The 20,285-nt window shown below is 39.1% G+C and overlaps 1 protein-coding gene across 2 annotated transcripts in view; it reads right to left on the minus strand.

Moving 5' to 3' along the window:
- Positions 1-20,285, minus strand: part of ddah1 (dimethylarginine dimethylaminohydrolase 1) — an 80,764-nt gene that overhangs the window by 3,855 nt on the left and 56,624 nt on the right. For both annotated transcript variants that reach the window (XM_066692642.1, XM_066692641.1), the window contains exons 2-5: positions 15,197-15,296; positions 14,790-14,863; positions 13,325-13,444; positions 2,068-2,211 (exon numbers count right to left, since the gene is read on the minus strand). In XM_066692642.1, the coding sequence (XP_066548739.1) occupies positions 2,068-2,211; positions 13,325-13,444; positions 14,790-14,863; positions 15,197-15,296 (438 nt within the window). The remainder of the gene's footprint in view (positions 1-2,067; positions 2,212-13,324; positions 13,445-14,789; positions 14,864-15,196; positions 15,297-20,285) is intronic.

Here is a 20,285-nt window from a genome sequence, read left to right on the forward strand (position 1 = left end):
GGTGTTCCATTAAAATAACAGAGACAAAAATAATCGTGGGTGGGTGCTTTGTTCATCTAAGCTATTTTCCAGCCCTTTCGAATAGCACCTACTGTGTTATCCTAAGACAAGGTGCAGTCCTTTAAGGATGCCAGTCTCTCTCTTCTTATCTATCCCTCGATAGTTCATTAATTGGAGTAGTATTATTTGTTGGTCCTGTGATGACTTTACTGGCCGATCCTAGAATGACAAACACGACTGCACATGTCACAGGTGCATGATGGGATAGCAGGACTTTGAGCAATCTGCTGTTGGTTCTTTCTCATCTTCTGTTTCTCAGATGCTGAAGTCATGCATTCTTCCTCAAAACACAGCGATGCCAGTGTCATTAGAAGGGCATGTTTATTTAGACTGAAAACAACCCTGAATTCGGACATTTACCCAGAATGCCTCTGCTCTTTCAAACTTCTATTGGAGATCAGAGCATCCAGACTCACAGTATTTCGCAACAGGGCTCATGGAAATGGGAAATATCAGACATTTCTACTGTATGAGAATGACACCATTCCCAACTCTTTGCAAATAAAGAAAAATAAACAAAGAAAAACCTCCACAATAAATCATATGTTTTTCGCAGTTAATTTCAGTCCCTGTGTAACAGAGCGTGCATAAAAATACAGGCAAAAAGGAACGTAAACCAGTACCCCCTTGGTTAGGGACTACATTATCAAGTTATTATTTCCCTGTATGAACCTTAAACAATAATTGAGCAAAATGGAGTGTTCTGGAAGGCATTGCATTTATAATCAACCAGAGTATTGCTACAAAAGGTAATGTCTAACAATGCAGAGAATTACCCTCATTAAATTGTTATAGAACATGTTGTCTTTTTGTACAACAGGCATGATTCTTTTGGTAACTATCCTGAGAGGCCTAATTTACTGCTTCAATTACGTTACAAAATAACACCATTTTTGAATAATGCTTCTGAAGCAATAAGCATTGCCCAAAACACATTGCTCTGTGTATTTCTGTACAGCAATGTTATTAAGCCTTTTTCCCACAAGAACATTTCCTGAAAATGTATAATTTTTACAAAAAAAAAAAGGAAAAAAGTTTTCACATTTTCTATGGCTACTATCAAAGATAATGTAAGGGAAAGCAGAAGCAGAGAAGGGTACTTAACATAAACTTTTGTTTTTTAAACAAACCTTTACTATGCCTAATTGAACATTTAAAAGCTTTGTTACAGGAGGACTGGAATAAAAAAAAACTAAATTAGAGATTCTAATGGTGTTTCCACGATGTTCGTTAACGTTTCTCATTCCTATAAAATTAGGTAAAATTTAAAAATTGAACATCTAGGGACGGTCTCCATTGTCAAAATTTGTTCAAACATTTATCAACATCATCAAAAACACAACCTATGTTCCCTAACTGAATAGTTATTCTCAAAATAGTTTTGTACCATTTATTGCCAACTCCTATTCTATCTCAGAAGAAGCCTATTTGTTTGCCTATTATTGCTAGTGTTTATATAAGGAGGAGGAGGACGACATCCGTATAACTGACTTCGACCTTTTACTGGAACGTCTACCAACTGAAAATTCAGAATAAATGCTGTCAAGCGGCTTAACTGGTGAAGGCTTATATCTATAGAATTATAGATTATAGAAACTGCTGGCTTGTGAGGTGCACAATGTGCTAAACTTTGTTGGGTTTTTGTGGGTTTTAATCCAACAAGGGTTCCCTTGAATTTGCAGCAGAGAGGGAGAGAGAGAGAAAAAGAGTCTGGTCATCCTTATAACCACAGTCTGTACTATGGTCTTGCAGTCTGAACAGAAGCAGATATCCATTCAGTGCTCACTTCAGAGGTTGTGTATGTTCTCTTCATCTCTCCAGTGCATTCCAAGTTGAGGAACAGAAATAAATCAACAAATAAATAACCTGTCAACCCAATTAGCATAAATTGCAAAACAACACCACCACAATGCTTGTGTTACTCAACCTCTATTGAGTTTACGAAGCCCATGCCTGCAACAAAGTGCACGTTAAGAGTGTGCAGTGAAGAGGCTCCCGGAGACTCACTTTCACACTCTCGGGATATTCCTCCGGGGTGCAGTGCAGCAGCACGTGCCCTTTGTTTGGGATGTTTAGATAGATACAGTTGGCCGCTGCATCATCCGGTACAGTCAGCTTGTCATAGCGGTGGTCACTCATCTGCTGCATGATCTGCAGAAAGACAAATAAAACACATCGTGAGACTCTCTGACAATAAAGGCCTACTTTACGAATCTGAAGAAAACTCGCTCCTGCCCTCTGGATGTGCTGCGTTTCTCCAGTTGCACCCCATGCTGTGACCAAGGTAATAAATATACGATGGTCAGGGTAAACCGACCCTAACCCCCCTCTTCTGTACTTGGTTTTCTAGGAAAAGTAAAATTTAGTGGTGAAATGCCGCCGTATATCACGATAAAGTTATGTGTTAACGCAGTTTGCACCAGGAATAAGACAGTGGTCCAAGCGAGCAGGATGCCAGTGTTCCTGAGTGATGTGGAAATATTACAACCGTGGCTTTCGAGGAATGTGTGGTTTGGATATCTGGACCCCAAAAAGCAGAATTACCTGGTTAAAAAAAAACTAAAATAAAATAATCGACAGAGCCGTAAAAAAATATATTGTTGTTTAAATAGTTCTAGAACATGCTATGAATTAAGGAGTGCTAACTAGTATTATGATGTTGTTATAGGCAGAGGGTAGCACACAGTGGAAATGTACAACTGGGCTTAGTGGTGAACTGCGACATAAATCACTCACTTTTGTAGGTTTCTCATGATTGTTTTATATGTGCAAAGGTTTAGCTATTTGGCTCATCTTGCACAATCCGCTAAAAGACTCTCAACACTTGCTGATTGAAAAGCATTGTGACAGTCTTCCTAGAAACTCTGAAAAGCGGCACTCCTGTTCATCGCGTGATTGTGTTTTCTTTCACAATGGCTAAAATGATGATGGAGGCCTTTATGGACGAAGAGTTGCCATTGCTTAGTAGTTTCTTTCAATATAGGGAAGTATAAAAGCTTGACGCACGTTTCGTTAGGGGCATCACATTTCCTGTTGTGTTGGTTTATTTGAAGGCAGCTTTGGCAGCTTAATGTGGAGGCAAACATTTTCATATAGATGAGGAGGAACTAATTTGATATTGATGAGGATGAATTTGGGATACAGCAGTTAAGGACAGGCAATATGATGTGTACCAACACACCTCAAAATTATATTGCTTATAAGGTTTTTTGAGCATTTCAGCTGACTTAAACACATACACGAGGGCGAGGGAAAATTTTAATTTTATTGGCCACATTATAGCATTATATGAAGGTCAAAACAATGGATAGCTGGTATATTTAACCCAATATGATGTGCTTAGCTTTGAAAGAAAGTCTCAGACTCCTGTTAAAAAGAAAGGGACTCTTAAGAGGAGATCTTCCAGTAAAATGAAAAACAAACAAACAATAAAAAAGAAAAAGAAAGAAAGAACGGTGACCTGGCCTGTCTCACTCTGCAATCATAAATATTGTCCCAGCTTGTATGCTGACCCAGGTGGTCAATCTTTATCCACTTCTCTGTTTGAGTACAAAAGGTAGCGCGGCATCCAGGGCAGAGAATCATTCGTTGTCCCTGGATCTTAATAAAGCGATGCGATGAAAGAAGGCTTTCATATACCAGTGCACTTTCTCTTTATTACAGCAGCTCAGGCAGGTGCCAGTGTGTGGTATAGTAAATCATACTGTGGTGTATATAAATTACTTTAATTCTCTCCAGCCCAGATGGAATGGTCTTCCCAATATAGCTTCAGAGACGGGAGAAAATATGTGACCTTGTTTCCTTGGCAAGCCAGTCAGATGGAGTTTAGGAATAAGGGTGACTTCTGGCGTACCATCATGTGTCTACAAGCTACCATATGTATGGATGTCTCAGCAATATCCCACAATATCAGAATATAAATGGCATTTGGGGTTTTCAAACACCCTTAAACTGCAGCTTTATTTATACTAAAAATAGAGTAATTGGGTTGTTGTTGTATTGTTGTTGTTTTTTTAGAAAATTGTCATCATTTGGAGTTAATTAAGTCTGATCACAAACTAATTGCAGATAAACTAAAAATAGCAAGAAACTGTTAACAGAGACATCATTACTCCAGCACCTGTGATAGTGTAAGAAAATGTAGTTGACAGCCCATCACCAACATATCCTTACCTGATTGCTTCTGTGATGCTATAATCACCACAGTGCTTTTGTTCAAACACACACTGTTTACATTTTCTTCTCTGAAAGACAGCAAACTACCACAGATGGTACAGAAAAGGTGATGGGCTGAAACAATCTGGGTGCGGAAGGGTTAACTAATTCCAAAAGCACATGAATTCTTGAAGAATTTAAGAAAATGAAAAAATTCCCTCCAGGGTGAATGCGATAGATATCAGGCCTGCATTATATATAAACAGGGCTGATGTGGCAGCTGGGGCTCTCGTAGATCTGACACTCACAGAGAAAACAAGATACGATAGCACAGGAAACTGACACACACTTCTGCCTCCCTGTAGTTAATAAACGGGATAGCTTGCAATTACCAGCCCACACTCTCCGATGCTTACTCTGATGGGGAGTCCAGTGAAAGCCAGCAGCACTCCCAGCATGCCTCAGGCAATAGGAAATCACACTTAATTGATGGTTTGGTGCCTTGGATGCTAATTTACAGTCAATTGAGTTTAAGTGTGGCCGTTCCGTCCACCAATTAGGCACATACAAATGCAGGAGAACCGTGACCAGTAGTCAATTTCCTCTGGGTAGAGGCAGGAGCAACCAGTATTTGACCATGGGCAACATGGGTCAAAGCTCTGATTAAAGCTCTGATTAAAGTCTCAGAGCATCAAATAATTGGTTGAGAGTAATGTGGCTCAAACCATTGATGCTCATCCCAGATCAACCCTTACTTGCCAAAACAGCATCGGACTTGCAGGGCTTTATGTATCATTCCTGCAAAAAAGCAAATTCAGTTGATTGACAGCATAGTCCTCCGCTGTTTTGTTTGCCAAGAAGGAGGCTTTTTTCTGTCGGACGGAGGATTATTCTAATGAGGTTTGCTGGATTTTTGCAGATGCAAACTATAGAGGTGCCTTTTAAACACCAATTAATTAATTTCGATAGACAATGAAAAAGGAATGAATGGCTCATTTAAAAAAAAAAAAAAAAAACAGTATCTAAATGTCTTGTCAGCGTAATTCATTCGGGTGAGTCATTCATGTCTGGTATATTTTATCAAAGCAGAAATTAACTTGTTCCATGTAACTGTTAACCATATAAGTCAAAGGTAATGACAGGATTCATAATTAACTTTATTATTTTTAAATACTGATAGTCCTCTGGACGGGATGACATCTACACACAATGTAAAGAGGTATAGGAATTTAGGGAAATGCTGCTCTGTGATTGGTAAGTCATATGTGACTTATAATAGTATAATATATAATAGATAACTTATTAAAGCTACTTAAAATACCAGCCCCTCTGTGGCATCAGCATTACCCACAGGGCTCCCCCGCCACCTTCTTTTCTCTGTATTATGTTTAATTTTGTATTTTGTTGTCTATATTTTGGTTTACCAATATAAATCATACTACGTCCATTTGGAATTGTGAGTTGATTTGCACAGAGGTCTCAGACAAATGAAAATCAACAGTGATAACAATTAGCTGTGTTTTTACCATGCTTTCACTTTGCCCCGGTTTAACCACAGTCTGTCAAGCAAATCCATCACAATCTGCAGGAAGTGAGTGGTTTTCCTCCTGCTGTCACTTCAGTCATTGGAGGTAAATAAGAGGCTTATGTAGCCAGTGGGAAAGTGAAGTTTAAATTTGAATAACATCTTTAACCCACTTCTTTCTTTCGTGCACTAGTTGTCTGTGAGTAAGAATGCTCTACTGGTCTGCTTACACATCACAGAACTCAGTAGTTTGGGACGGCCATAAGAGGTGAGGTTAACATCCAGTGAAACCCCCACCAATGTGCCATTCAGTTAGACAGGGAGCCGAAGAGCTCTCAGTTTTTCCTCTAATCAAGAGCTCCCCCGCTGTCCAGTGCACTCAGCAGAGCACAATCATCGCTGGAGTCCATGACATGAATGCTAAAGCACCAGTCAGCCAGTCCAATAGGTACACTTTCAGAGAACGTTATTATCATAATTACAATTATTATAATCACTGTAATTATTATTAATGTAGCCTCTAGAATACACGTATAGCAGATTTTGCCATCTCCACGTGAGAGCTTAACAAAGCCCCTGTGAAGTGAAGAGTGCAGAGAGGGGCTTCGGAAAGCCCCCTGCTGTGCGTCTCACCTGTCAATCAGCCCACTTACCAAGGCAACCAGCTGGAGAGCATGCAGTGTTGACATTGTGATGCTTTTTCACTTCATTTTTTATTTTTTTATTACTTAGAATCTGCAATTATTGTCAATTTTACAGGCCCCAGGTTCAGGACACGACAATTGTTCATCTCTTCAACTGGCTTCTCGTACTAGTAAAGGAGAACTTCCTAAACATTGACTAGTATCAGTGCAATCTGCTTTTTTCCACACTGCGAGCCCACAGCACAGACAGTAGACAGCAGACATCAATGGGCAGGCTGAGGCAGCTACAGTGCCAAGGGTAGCTCTCCAAGTGAAGAGGAAAACTGCCTTCATGCAGGGTGAAAATGCCAAAAGAAAACCTAGTTTGTCTCTTCTTGTTAGTCCAAGCATGCATCTTCCCATGCTTCTTTGTGTGTATACATATTTTATTCACATTCAGCAGGTTGTGTCTTCTAAGGATAGACTGAGCAGGTTGTGCGTTTTTATTTGTTTCAGAAAATAAAGTTTTCCAGGAAAAGCCAGGGCCTATTGCTTTAACTACAGATGAAGAGACATCTATTCTGAAAGGAATACTCTAAAGCCAGCTGACAGATACCTTAATTGTGCTACCTCAGTGAAACCTAATCAACATGTGTTCAAACAACAAGATTTGCCATTCATCTCAATCATGCATTATTAAGACAATGTGGATAAAGTGTAAATCAGTGTGGCTCTCGACTATACTGTAATTATATATTGCCAGCCAGACTCAACCCTCCTTTATACAAGCGCTAATTGTGCTGAAGTAGGTGATGTAGGTTTTAATTAGCGCATACAGAATCAGATACAGGCGGCGTTAAAGTGGTGTTAATGGCTCTCTCCCAGGCTGCAAATTATCAGGGTTTTAATTAAAGATAAGTGTTGTATGGTTACTGGAGTGTTTAAAGCGAAATCATTCACTTCCCCCCCAAAAAAGTAATCTTATTAATTTTATTATCAATAATATTAATCCTAAAAACATAATATTACATCCTGGTACTCCAATTAAATTTGGACACTATTTTTCTAGGCAGTATAATTAACATATCTACAGCTTCTAGGACAAACTGATAGTAGGTCGTGTCGATGTAATTTATGCATTTTACCAAAAACTGGGGCAAGTTGGATTGTTTTAGTTGTGCCGTTGTCAAATTATTTCCACAAACTGAAACATAAATGGCAGGTACATTAAGATTCCCACTATAAAATGCTTATGAACACTATTATATATGAATATAGTTTCATATATGACACATCGTTTTAGGATAAATGTGTATGCCACATTAATAGGTATACAAATGCTTTTACCAGCAATTGTATGAGCTGTTTAACTTACAAATGGTTTACCGTACAGCTTTTCTGTCAGTAGGGGGCAATGTTTGACCTACATTTATGATACAATGATGTATTCATTCTAGATCACTGTCACATTCTGACATTCTACGGCATGCGTCTTCTAAGGGTTCTTGATGCTAATGTTTCTCCTCAGGTTTGCAATGCCAACCAACTATTCCAGCAAAAACAAAAAGCCTTAGCAAACATGTACATCTGCATGCTTGTGGCTTTGCATTTTGCTACATTACTCTCACCAAATACATTTGCTGGGTGCTGAAATGTCTCTTGTGATTGACAGGGCAAAAAAAGTAGTAAGTGACTTAAACTATATTACGGTAACTGAAACATGACAAATCTAAGGTTGTTGTTTTAAAGATCCTGTGATATTTGTGTTCACAGAAAACCCCCACAAAAGTTGGTTTTGACCAAGTAACTGCCAGTGCATTTCTTAAGAGTAGCACCTCTGTCATTCTTTAGGCATATATATAGTAAAGCAAGTGCTGGTGCTTTCATGTTGAGGAATATATATCCATCACACACACTAATTCAGACTGCTAAGAAACATACCACAATTACACATTCCCTCCACTCCCCACCAGCATCACAGATGTCAGTCATCCAAGACATCATTACTCCTGTTGCTTTCTCAGCCCTGTTTTCTACCCGCAAATGTAAGTGTTTGATTTATAAGGCTGTGAGTAACTTAAGCATGGCTTTGCAAGAATGAATTTGGCAATAACAAAGCAAAGTCTGCAGTGATTAATATTAACATATTATTCAGCCCCTTCTTAATCTACATCCACTTAATTGCAAGTATCATTAGAAAGGAGTTTGGAAAACCGTCCTTAAGGTGCTACTTAGTCTGCGTTGTTTAAGCACGGGTGGGACACAATGAACGTCCAATTAAAAGAATCTGGAAGATGTCTTGAAGAAGATATACAAAGTTATATAATCTTACTGGGTATTCCTATTTCCGATTTATACATTTTGAAGCATGGATGGAGGTTCTCATCTGTTATTGTCATTGTGTGCCATGAACACAGTTGTTAAAATAGTTTAAAAAAGACACAGGAAAGAAATGTAAATGTTAGGAATTCATCCACAGGAACAGAACATGCCCATCTTTCATGTGCAGCACAGAAAAAGACGTACCAAGAGGATTCAGTAAACAAATGCAAATTGTTCCCACCGTACAGATCTGAGTGTTTATTGTACTTGATGTACAGTGAGATGATACATCCAAATGAAAATAATAGAAACGATTCTGGGCTGAGGTCTGTCGTACTAATTGTTACACTCACGCATTTGGGTCCTGTTTACAATAAATAGAACAGCCTCCTATCAGTGAAATGTTGCATCTTCAAGGACTTTGCAGACTCTTGGGAATTTAAATCGTGAGACTGCAGAAAACGTTCTTGGAGGTATAACTTTAATATTAATCTGTCACTTATAAACATTGCTTTTTGAGGAAGACGCAGACGTGTCTCCAGATCCGGGCTGAACAGCAGATAAAGGGTTTATCACAGATCTGTGACTGGAGGTTAGATGTTAAACAGGCTCATTTTACTTTGATATACAGAAAAACAGGCAACACCCTCCCTCCTGCTGTTTTGTACCACCCAAATTACATCCATACTTCATGACTGGATGTGTACTTTATTTTAAATTCACCACACAGAGAAGTCACAATGTTGGAAAAATGTGTAACAAGAAAAAGTGTTGATTAGCAGACATCACAGTGATAAATTGACTGCAATAACCCTGCTCGGCTTTGAAGTAAACCTTTAAAATTAAATAAAAAAAGAACCTTCTCATTTTGAACTTATCATCTGTTGGATGCGTTTTGTCACATGCCTGCGCTGGCCTTTGAGCCTGTGGATCCGGCAACCACAGTAATCTGTTTACAGATCCGTGGTGGCACAGTTGAACAGCACTCGTGATATACAAAGTGTGCCATTTATCCAGGGCATCATAAGTTTGAGTCTTAAGTCATGCTTGGGTTGACAGTCTTGGACAGAAGCCCTAGGAAGTACAGAATTAGCATTTGTCTACCCAGAGACTGTATGGAGGAAGAATGTGTTGGCCACCAATCCTCCTTAGTGACAATCACCCAGTTTGTCCATAGACATCCACTGCTCAAAAGCATGGCAACATGTGCTAATTGGGTTCACAGGGTGTAAAGATAAACCAGTCAGATGAGACGATAAAAGGCACTCAACCTCTGCCTCCAATCCTCCTCGTTCTCTTGTGAGCCACAGCGGTGAAGATGGACAGAAAAAAAAATGGGTAAACAACATTGGACACTATTTTCAGAAGTAATAAACTAAAAGTAGGGATATTACTCATGCATGTCAACTATCTAGCACTTCACTCGTTTGCAAAACGCATGATTGGCTTTGAGCTTGGTTACAGGTGCATGCTGGGTGTTGCCAGGTTTAGTTGGGCATTCTGCTGAAAGTGCTGTGATGGGATAACCCACATCTGCTTTCTATATCATTTGTTTAACCATTTGGAATTACTTCAAGTACTTTTCCAAACTTCCTAACTCAATATTTAAGTCTAAAAATGAAGTTGCAGAGTTGTTTGCAATTCTGAGGAAAGGCCAGGTGAACCCGCATCAGAGTTAAGAAAACATTCTTGTCAAATTTGGCACAGGTTAGCTCCGTTTCCACGGCTACGATTGGAATCAGGTTCAAATACCTGCTAAGGTAAAAACAACATGCAGAATCATACACATGCATTCCACTTCTCCAGGTTTTTGAGCTTTAAGTAAAAAGAAAACTTTCAAAATGTTTTTTTTTTTTTTTTTTTAACAATCCTTATCTATTTTCTAGCCTGCTGTATCTTGTCCTGTCCTAACTGAAACCCAGAATCAGATATTTTTTCTTTGGTAAATAGAGATAATCAAATACAATTTGTAGATTACACTATTGCATGTATTTCATTTTCAGTAGGTGCTAGATAGTTGACATGCATGAGTAATATCCCTACTGTTTCAATCAGAGAACTGTTTTGTTAAATGGAAACTTTGCCACTTCATCCTGGCCTATACTGAAAATAATACTTTTTTTCCAGTGTTATATTTAAGACGAGCTTCAGAAAACACATATTTAGGGTTCCAGTAGGACACTAAATGCTGAAACAGTAGACTGTCAAGGAGAACAAGAATAGTAACCACATTAAAGACCCAATTCCTGACATTAATCCCTTTAGCACACCTGCAAGTAACATTTGCTTTTAAAAACACTCACTTTAATGGAATACAACCACACCTTAAACAAGCTGTCAACTAAAAACTGTTGGCCAGCCCAGGAGGAAAAAAAAAAAAAAAATGTTATGATTCTAGTCATTAAATGTCACTAAGTTATAAAACCTGGCACCAACTCAAAAGCAACATCCCCAATCGATGCCCTAGAGGGAAAAGGACTGCGCCTCTTAAATCAATACCCTGACTCTTTAAAAGCTGTCCCTTATGCTGAAACCAATAAATACTTTTTTAATTGATTATTTTTTTCCCAACAACACAGTGAATCTTCATTTTACTCTCTTCTTAAAATATGTTGGACTGCTGTGGAAGGAAAGCTTGAAGAAGTCTTGTGGTTTAGAGGTTTGTTTCTTTATTGTTTCTTTATACAGGGTGAATCCCACTTTGCACAGATGCTTGAAAAATGTACTGCTAGATGCGTCTTATTTGCACTTTGTTTTTATACTGAAAATAACAGTGCACTGTGAATCACTACAGCTTGGATAGATATAATTGGACCATACAAGATGGATATCTGCTCAAAATGCACTGACAACCTAATATGACACAACGTGATATGATAAAGGAGCCTGTATTAGATAATCCATTTTCACTGGACATTTCAGTTTTGTACTCAAGATGACCAAGAACAAACACCGAAAGAGACTACATTCTCACAGTCTCTAAGAGGTGCAAAGCCTTCCTCTTCTTCCTTCACTGGCTGCAGAAACGAGGACAAGAATAATTCAGTTACAAAAGGACACAGATCCCGCTGTGGCTCTGAGGCGGTGTCGTTGAACTCACAGACTCTTCTGGCAGAGCCGAGCACCAGCAGCAGATGATGCATCAGCCTTTGTGGGGCACAATTCAGTAAAGAGTAGACTGCAGTAGATATTGAGATTAATCTCTGTCACTCCTCCAGTCCCCTGCCATATATACATTGATGTAGAGTCCTGCTCCCAAGTGTCCACATGCAGAGAAGGTGTAAACTCTTAGCAACCTTGACCTTTTTATGTCAATTTCTCAAAACTACTACCACCTAATTAATCATCTTTCCTTAAGTCAGCGAGGTTCTGAAATGTCACATATCTAACTTGGGAGACTGACCATTTTATAATTTGTTCATTATTTAGGCAGTGACCTATGATTAAAGTGTGTTTTCATACTCAACAGTCCCAGAGGTAAGGTTTTGTGGTTTTATATCAGGGAGGTAGATCACTGTTAAACAAGTTTCTAAAATATAAGTAGCAGCAGCTTAGGCCCTACAGCACTGAGTAAGTCTATATTAGCACAACTAATATTTAATTGACACCAGCAAGCAATATCAAACACAGAGGTGATTAGAAGTAAGCTTTTCTGAGCATCAAATACAAAAATTGGATCCCCCAGTTGCTTAGTTATTAATTTATTGCATTATCCACATTCAATTGAGATAGTTGTCGTTTTTTTAAATACTTGTTTGAACTGGCACGTTCGTCCCCCATGAGAATGAGTGACGAGGCACAAAACCTTGTTTAGTATTTATTTTTCTGCATAGATGAAAGTTAATTACCTATATGCCTCAGGGAAAATGTTAAAATGAAATTACAAAAAAGGAAGCAGCCGCTCATACTTCCTCTTTCACTATGGTGTGCGACGCAGTCCTCTTCCAATTTTAATCAGAGAACTATATTTTGATTAACAATTCCCACCTTGCCTTAAAATGATGGCACCTCATGTATTTATCAATGTGAAATACACACCATTAACTTCCTTCTATTTTCTACTGCAGCCTGTTCTAAATATGGCTGGACTTATTTACAGGAGTCACCCAGACAGAAATAATCTTCATATGAGACTGTAACTGATTACCTAATGGAGGAAGCCAGGGCAGCCCCAGAGATTATAACTTGCATATATTCACAGCAGTTTTAAAAATACCCTGGCGATGTGGTATTTATTAACTCTATTCAAATGTGAGAAACAAATAGAGAAGTACAGTGTATTCCTCCAGGTTGCTCAGAAATAAGTGAATTGGAGTGTCTGTAGTTTTATTTATTATTATTTTTCTTAAAGAGAAACTCATTTTATACAGGCACAAACAAAGTGTTGAAAGTCAAGCTGTACATTTTTAGAACAAATGGGGGTTCCAGCAAACTACACACTTCAGTTGTTACTTGAACTTGTGTGAAGAAAAAACAATTTAAAAAAGGCAACATACTAAAGGGTAATAATAACTGTTTAACGCTCTGATTCAAATCGCATTCAGCTCACGTGTAAGAAGCAACAATGTGCACTCGAGTGAGCGGAGAGCGACCGCGGTAGTCTGGAGGAGAATTCCAGAGGCTTGTTTGTTTGCCATACCTTCAGGGCCTTCTGTGCAGCTTCACTTGAGCCAATAATGATGAGTCCGGGTCCCGCCATGCTGCAGAAGCTCTTGAGATGCAAGTTGTCATACACAGGGACCGTGGAAACAGCATAGTCCTGCAACAGGCCACAAAAGGACACCACAAAGTTTAGAGACATTTCTTCTTCGTAATGACATTGTGCTTTATATGCACATCCCTGGTCCATCTTGTTCTTCACTGTCACTGCCCCCACAGAGTACATCTGAAGTGAATAAAGTCTCCCCGGTTTCATCATAGGTACCCCCTGAGCAGGTATGGCATTTCACAGCTCCAAAAGGATTTTCTGTGAAGCTGCTCTACCCAGATACGCACCAACTGTTCTTTGAAGTCAGTGTGAGAGTTAAAAAAGCCCAGTTTCTTATCTGCCAGGGTGCTCAGAAGTAGGCTATAAAGATATTTTATTCCTGATTTCATGGTGGAATCTTCTTTGCATCCACATAGCTAATATTGCCTTAGTATTGAAACTACCCGTAATCATTTATCTGAAGGTGATGTCCCTACTGCTGTTTGATATTATGTATCAATGATCTCTACATTATACATATGAACAACACAAAAAAATTGAGAAATAGTACAGGGAAAAGAGAAGCAGAAAGAAACTGAAACACAAATCAAATCTACAGTTCTTCCTTTAAAAAATGGTTATTGGCATTTTAGGACATGACTCCACTGACAGGGCTTATAGAAAAATAATACAGGCAGCAGGAAGCTATGAAGAAGGGCGCTTGGTTTATTCAATCTGTAAAATGTTGATTCCTGCAGTTTTGGATTGCAATGTGGGCACTTGCAAATACAGTGAAGGACCTGGCAATGCTTTAAGGCTGGGATTAGGAGTGCAGACTCAGGCAAACAATTTGAATCCCACCTACCGGCCTCCACAGCATGCCACAACCACACTGAGCATGTGCGAGCAGACGACGGGAGAGTGAACGGCCAGCCTTATCCATTCGAGTCACTGTCACACCAGGAGCTTTCAGATCATTCCCAGTGTCATGCGTCACAATTATGTTTGGGGTGATTTGTAAATGATGTGCAAATGTCCATTAATAAAATACTAAAGGCTAAAGAATAATTTCCTTAATGGCCAAGAGAGGATTTGTATTTTAACAAGGTCATATTTTAAATTAGTATCTTTTGTTATAAAATAGAAAAGTCACAGAAAATAAACTGTTGCACTCTTGTTCTAATGATTACAGAATATGAAATGTGAAAACTATATTATACAAACCTATGTCTCTGCTGAATGTGTATTATAAGTATCCCTTTTTGCAGAATGGAGTCCAAGTGCTTACAAACTGTGCCCACTGACAACATACCTTGGGTGAGTAGCACATTTATTTATATATATTGAGAGTGGAGATGAGGTTGTGAGGCACGGACACTAAAGCATAGTAAAATTTCTATTTCAAATTCCCACTGACCTTGAATGTGTCTGCTAGAATTTCGGCTCCTCGCTGATTCGTTCTTCTTGATAAGCCCACAAAGAACTCTCTGCCTGAATTTAAATGAAAATGAATACCTCCTTTAAACCGTCACAAAAAAAGCTTTCCCAGACACTTTGCCCACTTTGCTAAGCTATTCACATTCAGAAATGTGCAAAATTAAATCTTCAGCTCTTTTATTTAGCTTTGCCATGTGCAACCCATTATGGCAGGTAATACCCCCAAGTGTAGGAAGTTAATTAAGTGTACCAGCAAGCTGTCCACTCTTTTGCTGGGAAAAAACCAGCTTTCATTCACGATTCAACACAATTATTACCAGAGTGTTTTTCTCACTGTAAAAGAATAACAGCCAGTCCAGATCAGACAAAGTTCATTTTAGCATTTACCTGTGAACAGGACATCTCCTCCATCCAGCGTGGCCGTTTCGTCCATCATTTCCACAATATTCAGGTTCAGTTCTTTCAGGGCCATCTTCATGGTTTCGGCCTGTAACAGAAGGAAATCTTGCACTGTTAAAAGCTATATGGACAACAGTCTTCAGACTCTCAAAATGTAGAGACTCTCAAAAACTGCAGAGACGCTGAGTGAGGCTGGAATGAGTCATTTAAGATACAAATCTGGGGTCCGGCAGGTTCACTATCCTGAGGCAAGACGGATCAGGTAAATGGTAGTGCTGAATTAATCAGAAACAAAACTGTTAAAGCAGACCATGGAAAGACTTGAAAATGTAACAAAAGTTGTGAGATTAACAAAAGTTGTCATGTTACATGGCATCACCAAATGAAGCAGGAACAGATCTGTAATGTTTATGCTGGAGAGAATGAGCTATAAAGATGTTGGGTTTTGTGAGGGGTAACATTTTAGCCAGTTAATGCAGCAATGTGAGAATTTGGACAAGTGAACTATCAGTATTGACAGAATAAGGCCTACATCTAACAACCTAATAAAGTATGATGTCGAACTGGAAGTAAACATGGGCAGATTAAACAGAGCAGCCCTGAAAGCACCTTTTTTTGTCTGTTCCCCAAGTATTTTTTGTAATTTAGCATATATATATATATATATATATATATATATATATATATATATATATATATATATATATATATATATATATTTATACACACACATATATGAATATATATACAGGGTGTTTATGGTACTATTTAAAAATGTTTGGGAGAAACCGTGGAGATGATTAATATACTGTCAAGATTTGTGGTGCCATAGTTGACAATTCAGTTGACATTTAAGAGCAAAAACATCAGTCAGTTTTTATACCTCCGGCAAAAGTTAACTTACATTTAGAGTCTGTCTCTCAAAACTCAGAATATTTATTTCAGTCAAAGCATGGGGAGTCACGACTGCACGCACTATAAGGACTCACTGAGATTTCTCTCCCTCCGTTTTCAGGGGCTTATTTCACTTATCTGACCTCTCTCTCCGCCGGGGCTTTTCAACACAGTTCTCAAGCCTGTCTGGACAGGACAGGGCTTTATCTGGATACGGATTTCTTATTGGAAAGCAGGTTCAGTCTCATCACACTTTTCCAGAGCCCTATCGGAGAATGATGTCAGTCACCGACCTCTGGTTCTTTTCAAAGGAGCGAGCCAAGTCATGAAGTCACCCAGGTAGCCACTGTTTAGGCCAAAATCATGTTTTCTCCTCGAGATAGAAGTGTCTGAGCCACCCCTGAGATTCTGCCTAGCCTTTCCTGTTCAAGGGGGAGTAAAGTAGCTGTTCTGGAAGATTCTATTCTGTTTTGGACGCCCATTTAGCTTCCTGGCACACAGACAATAGCACCTGTGTAAATAATCCGAGGTTAGACCTTCACATTCTCGGCTGCAGCCACTTTCAACAGAAAACCTTTACAGGACTCCGGGAAGCTTTGAACATTTCTTTTCTTCGCCTCACTAAGGCTACTGTATCCGTTTCCCAAAACGTATTGTCAAGTTATGTCTTCATCAGGTTACCAGAGCGGGTTCAAGTTTTTCATTTAAGAAAATAATGATAACTAAAGAAAACAATTACACTGGAGGAAGGCCAAATGAATCACTAAACTCGGTGTAATAAAGGAGAATGTGGGGAGCTCTGTATAATACAATTATCAAGGTGCTTATTTCGGTTTGCTCTTGATATCCTGGCAGGCTTTATCATTCATCTTTGCTTATTGCTTTCTGATGAATGCCTTGCTAGTTTACAACATCATCACATACACATAGATCTAGATGAGATATTTTTAATGTTAACCTTTTCTTTTTTCTGTTTAAACCAAGAAGTCACTGGAGACATTTTTCCAGCTGCAACTTGGCAAAGAAGCCAATTTTAATTAAGTTAAAAAACATGGATAATGACAGCAGTCTGATCAACATATTCCTTCTTAATTTTTTTTTTAATCAACTGTATGGGATTCTGGGATTGACTAGCTGGTAACGAGCAACATAGGCCCAATCACCTATCATTTTTACATTTGTTTTCTATACATGCCTATTCCTTAGCTAAGTAGAACATATAATGGACTAAGGATATAACCACTTTCCATATCTAAATACCCAGTGCTACACAATCCGGGTTAGCAAAGCAGTGGCGTAACTGTGAAGCCAAAATATTTGCCTTTAAATGTGCATTCAAAAGATCAAAACCAGTGGTATTCTCTCATATTGAGCTCAGATTAGGGATCCTAAAAGAGTCGAGTAAAAACAAATCTGTATCAGTCACTTTGTCCAGAAAGGAGTTGGAGAAGTACGTGGCATCGAGGGAATGTTTTTCTGTTCTGCTATCACTGTCCTCTCATCGGTCAACCTGCAAAACAAACAGCCCAGCCTCCCCATGTGGTACTCAGGGGCTTTTGCTTTCACAGCTGCAAACTCCACAGGAATATTCCGGAATCTGTCCAGTAACCGTTGCATCATTCCAAAGGCATTTCCTATGGCATCAGGCAAAGCAACTTGTCCGGACTGTCAGGGTCCATATGTCAAGTGTCCTGGCCCTTGAAAATTGGTGCTGATGAGCCAGGAATAGTCAAGGGGGCCAGTTGTTTTCCACTGGAGGCAAATTGTCCATATCATAGATTTCCTTTTGCTTCACTAATTTGCCCCAGATGGAAATCACACATTAGGGATGGACACGCATAGAAGCATTTGGTAGCAATAAGGCAATAGTCAGCACTAATTAAGTCTCAATCAGAACAATACACAAAACAATGACATAACTGCTTTACACGATTACATAACTTTCATCTTATGCTCATGTTTGCCACTGAGTGCTAATGTTTGTTATCTTTGTCAGAAACCACAATGTGCAGCTGGTTTCACAGAGTCTGGTACCGAACTTGCACCTCCGAATGTTAACGTTTAGCTCAAATCAGCCACATTAGAGTGTATGAAGAAAAACAACACTTTTTTCCAGTCTATAGAGTTCATTTTCCAAAACTACCAGCAGAAGCTCAGTACACCAAGAGAGAGAGACTGCTACAAATTAAATAAAACCAATTCACCATTAGTGCATGGAACTTTGTGCTGAAAACAGATACTGAATGGAAAGTGTGTGGGGATGGTGAACTGGATGGAAACTGAATGAAAGGGAGACTGTCGATTCCTTTTCAGTGTCCACTTTATATTTTTATTTAGAAAACCAGAAGGTCCCTTCCTGGATGCTGAAGAATTTAATGAGAAAGGTGAACTTCAGACTGACCAGTCAACTACCCAGGAGAAAGGTCTCGCACTACAAAAATAATCTGTTTTGTTGTTGTTATTGAATGATCTCCGGGTCCGCAGCGTGATGGTGCTGCATACAATTGCTGTAATACATGTAAAATGATTCCTCAGGGTTCGTCTGATTGGCAGACTCTCAAGGCTCTCATATGTCAGCGTCTCAGAGCCAGAGCCAGTCTTAGACCAGGAGTGATCCACAGCAACTGACAGTGGCCGTGCACATGCAGTATGGCTAGCCAAACACCCAAGATAAATATCCTCCCCCTGTTCTTGAATATCAGCCAATTACATTTTTTGGAGCTGAAAAATCTTTCAGGTAATCCAATTAGAAAATAACAAATCACACTTGTCTATAAATGGGTTTGTGTGTGTGTTCGCGTTGGATTTATTGAAGTGAAAAAGGAATGAAAAGCATTATTCTATCACAATATGCTTTTTTTCATTTTTTAAATCAGAATATGAGTTATTTCCCCCCCAAATTCAGGATTGCCAGTTATTGTTAATCCCATTTCTCTAACACGCTTGCATATGGACCTGACAGGAACCAGAGACAAACATGGCATCTTCTGAGACAGTGCAGAAAAGAGGCAACCAGCTTGAAACAAACTGGTATGGACACAGCCAAGCCTCTCTCTTCCAGTTGGCAGACAATCGAAAAGCCGAACTTACACTGCACAGACATGCAGCCTCCAGGCTGATCATGGATGAGAAGAGAACGAATTCTCTGGCCAATTTAAACCCAACACACTAATGTTGGGGTTCAGGCGAAGTCAGTACCATCACTGGAGAGAACTGCCAGGTGCATTGGACTCCTCTCACACTGCAGGAAAACAGATTTGACCGAAGGAAGGGAGCATTTCCTCTTAAACTTTAAAAACAAGTAACATTTTCTTTCCTTTCAAAATTGAATCGGACGCAAGATTCAATATTTTGTCTACGAAAAAAAAAAGCTTGCAGACTTTTCCTGGAAAGGGGACACTGCTTGTTTTGACAGGAAATGCAGACGGCTACTTTTATAGCTCTTAAATCCTGAGCATACTTGGGCAGTATATACAATTCCGCTTGTTGCGTGCCATAACAGGATAATTCCCCAATGGAAATGCATGGAAAAACGAAGAACAAAAATTTACCAGGAAGCCCAGATTCCTGTTTATACTGGTAAATGTAGCTAAAGGATATCAATAGAATTAATGGCTTAAGAAGGTAAAATATTTTTCATGCAGTTAACATTTTCCTGGGGGAGTACAGGTATACAGTGATGAGTGGGGTTAGAGCAGGCTACATTGGGGTATAAGAGGGGAAAAATGAGTCACAAAGATAAACTTACATTAAGGCTGATAAATCAGGAAAAGTTTTCAGATTTGCATTTCCAGCCCCTCTGCACTGCATCCATTTAATTCCCCTTAAAAAGCATTCCCCTTAAAAACTTAATCAGCAGCAACTCAAATAATATTATCCGTTCCTTAAAATAACAGCCTCATTACAAGAAAGCAGTTTGTAACATAAGACTGTGTTTTATCACCACGCTGACAGACTACCTGTCACTGCCTAGCTCTTGATTCCCAAAGCTTCTTATCAGTGCGCAACGTTAAAACAATTAGCATGCTCCCATTCCCTCCGGGCTTTTACAGGCACCATCCTAATTATAATAAATGAACCCAGATTCTCCCAGCTTCTGCAGCATGACAAAGGCTTTTCATCATCCTTCACATTAACAAGTACTCAGAGTAAGTGGTAAATGGTCTGTACCAGTGCTTAGCAG

Source organism: Amia ocellicauda, chromosome 19 (assembly GCF_036373705.1).
Source record: "Amia ocellicauda isolate fAmiCal2 chromosome 19, fAmiCal2.hap1, whole genome shotgun sequence".
NCBI classification, from domain to species: Eukaryota; Metazoa; Chordata; class Actinopteri; order Amiiformes; family Amiidae; genus Amia; species Amia ocellicauda.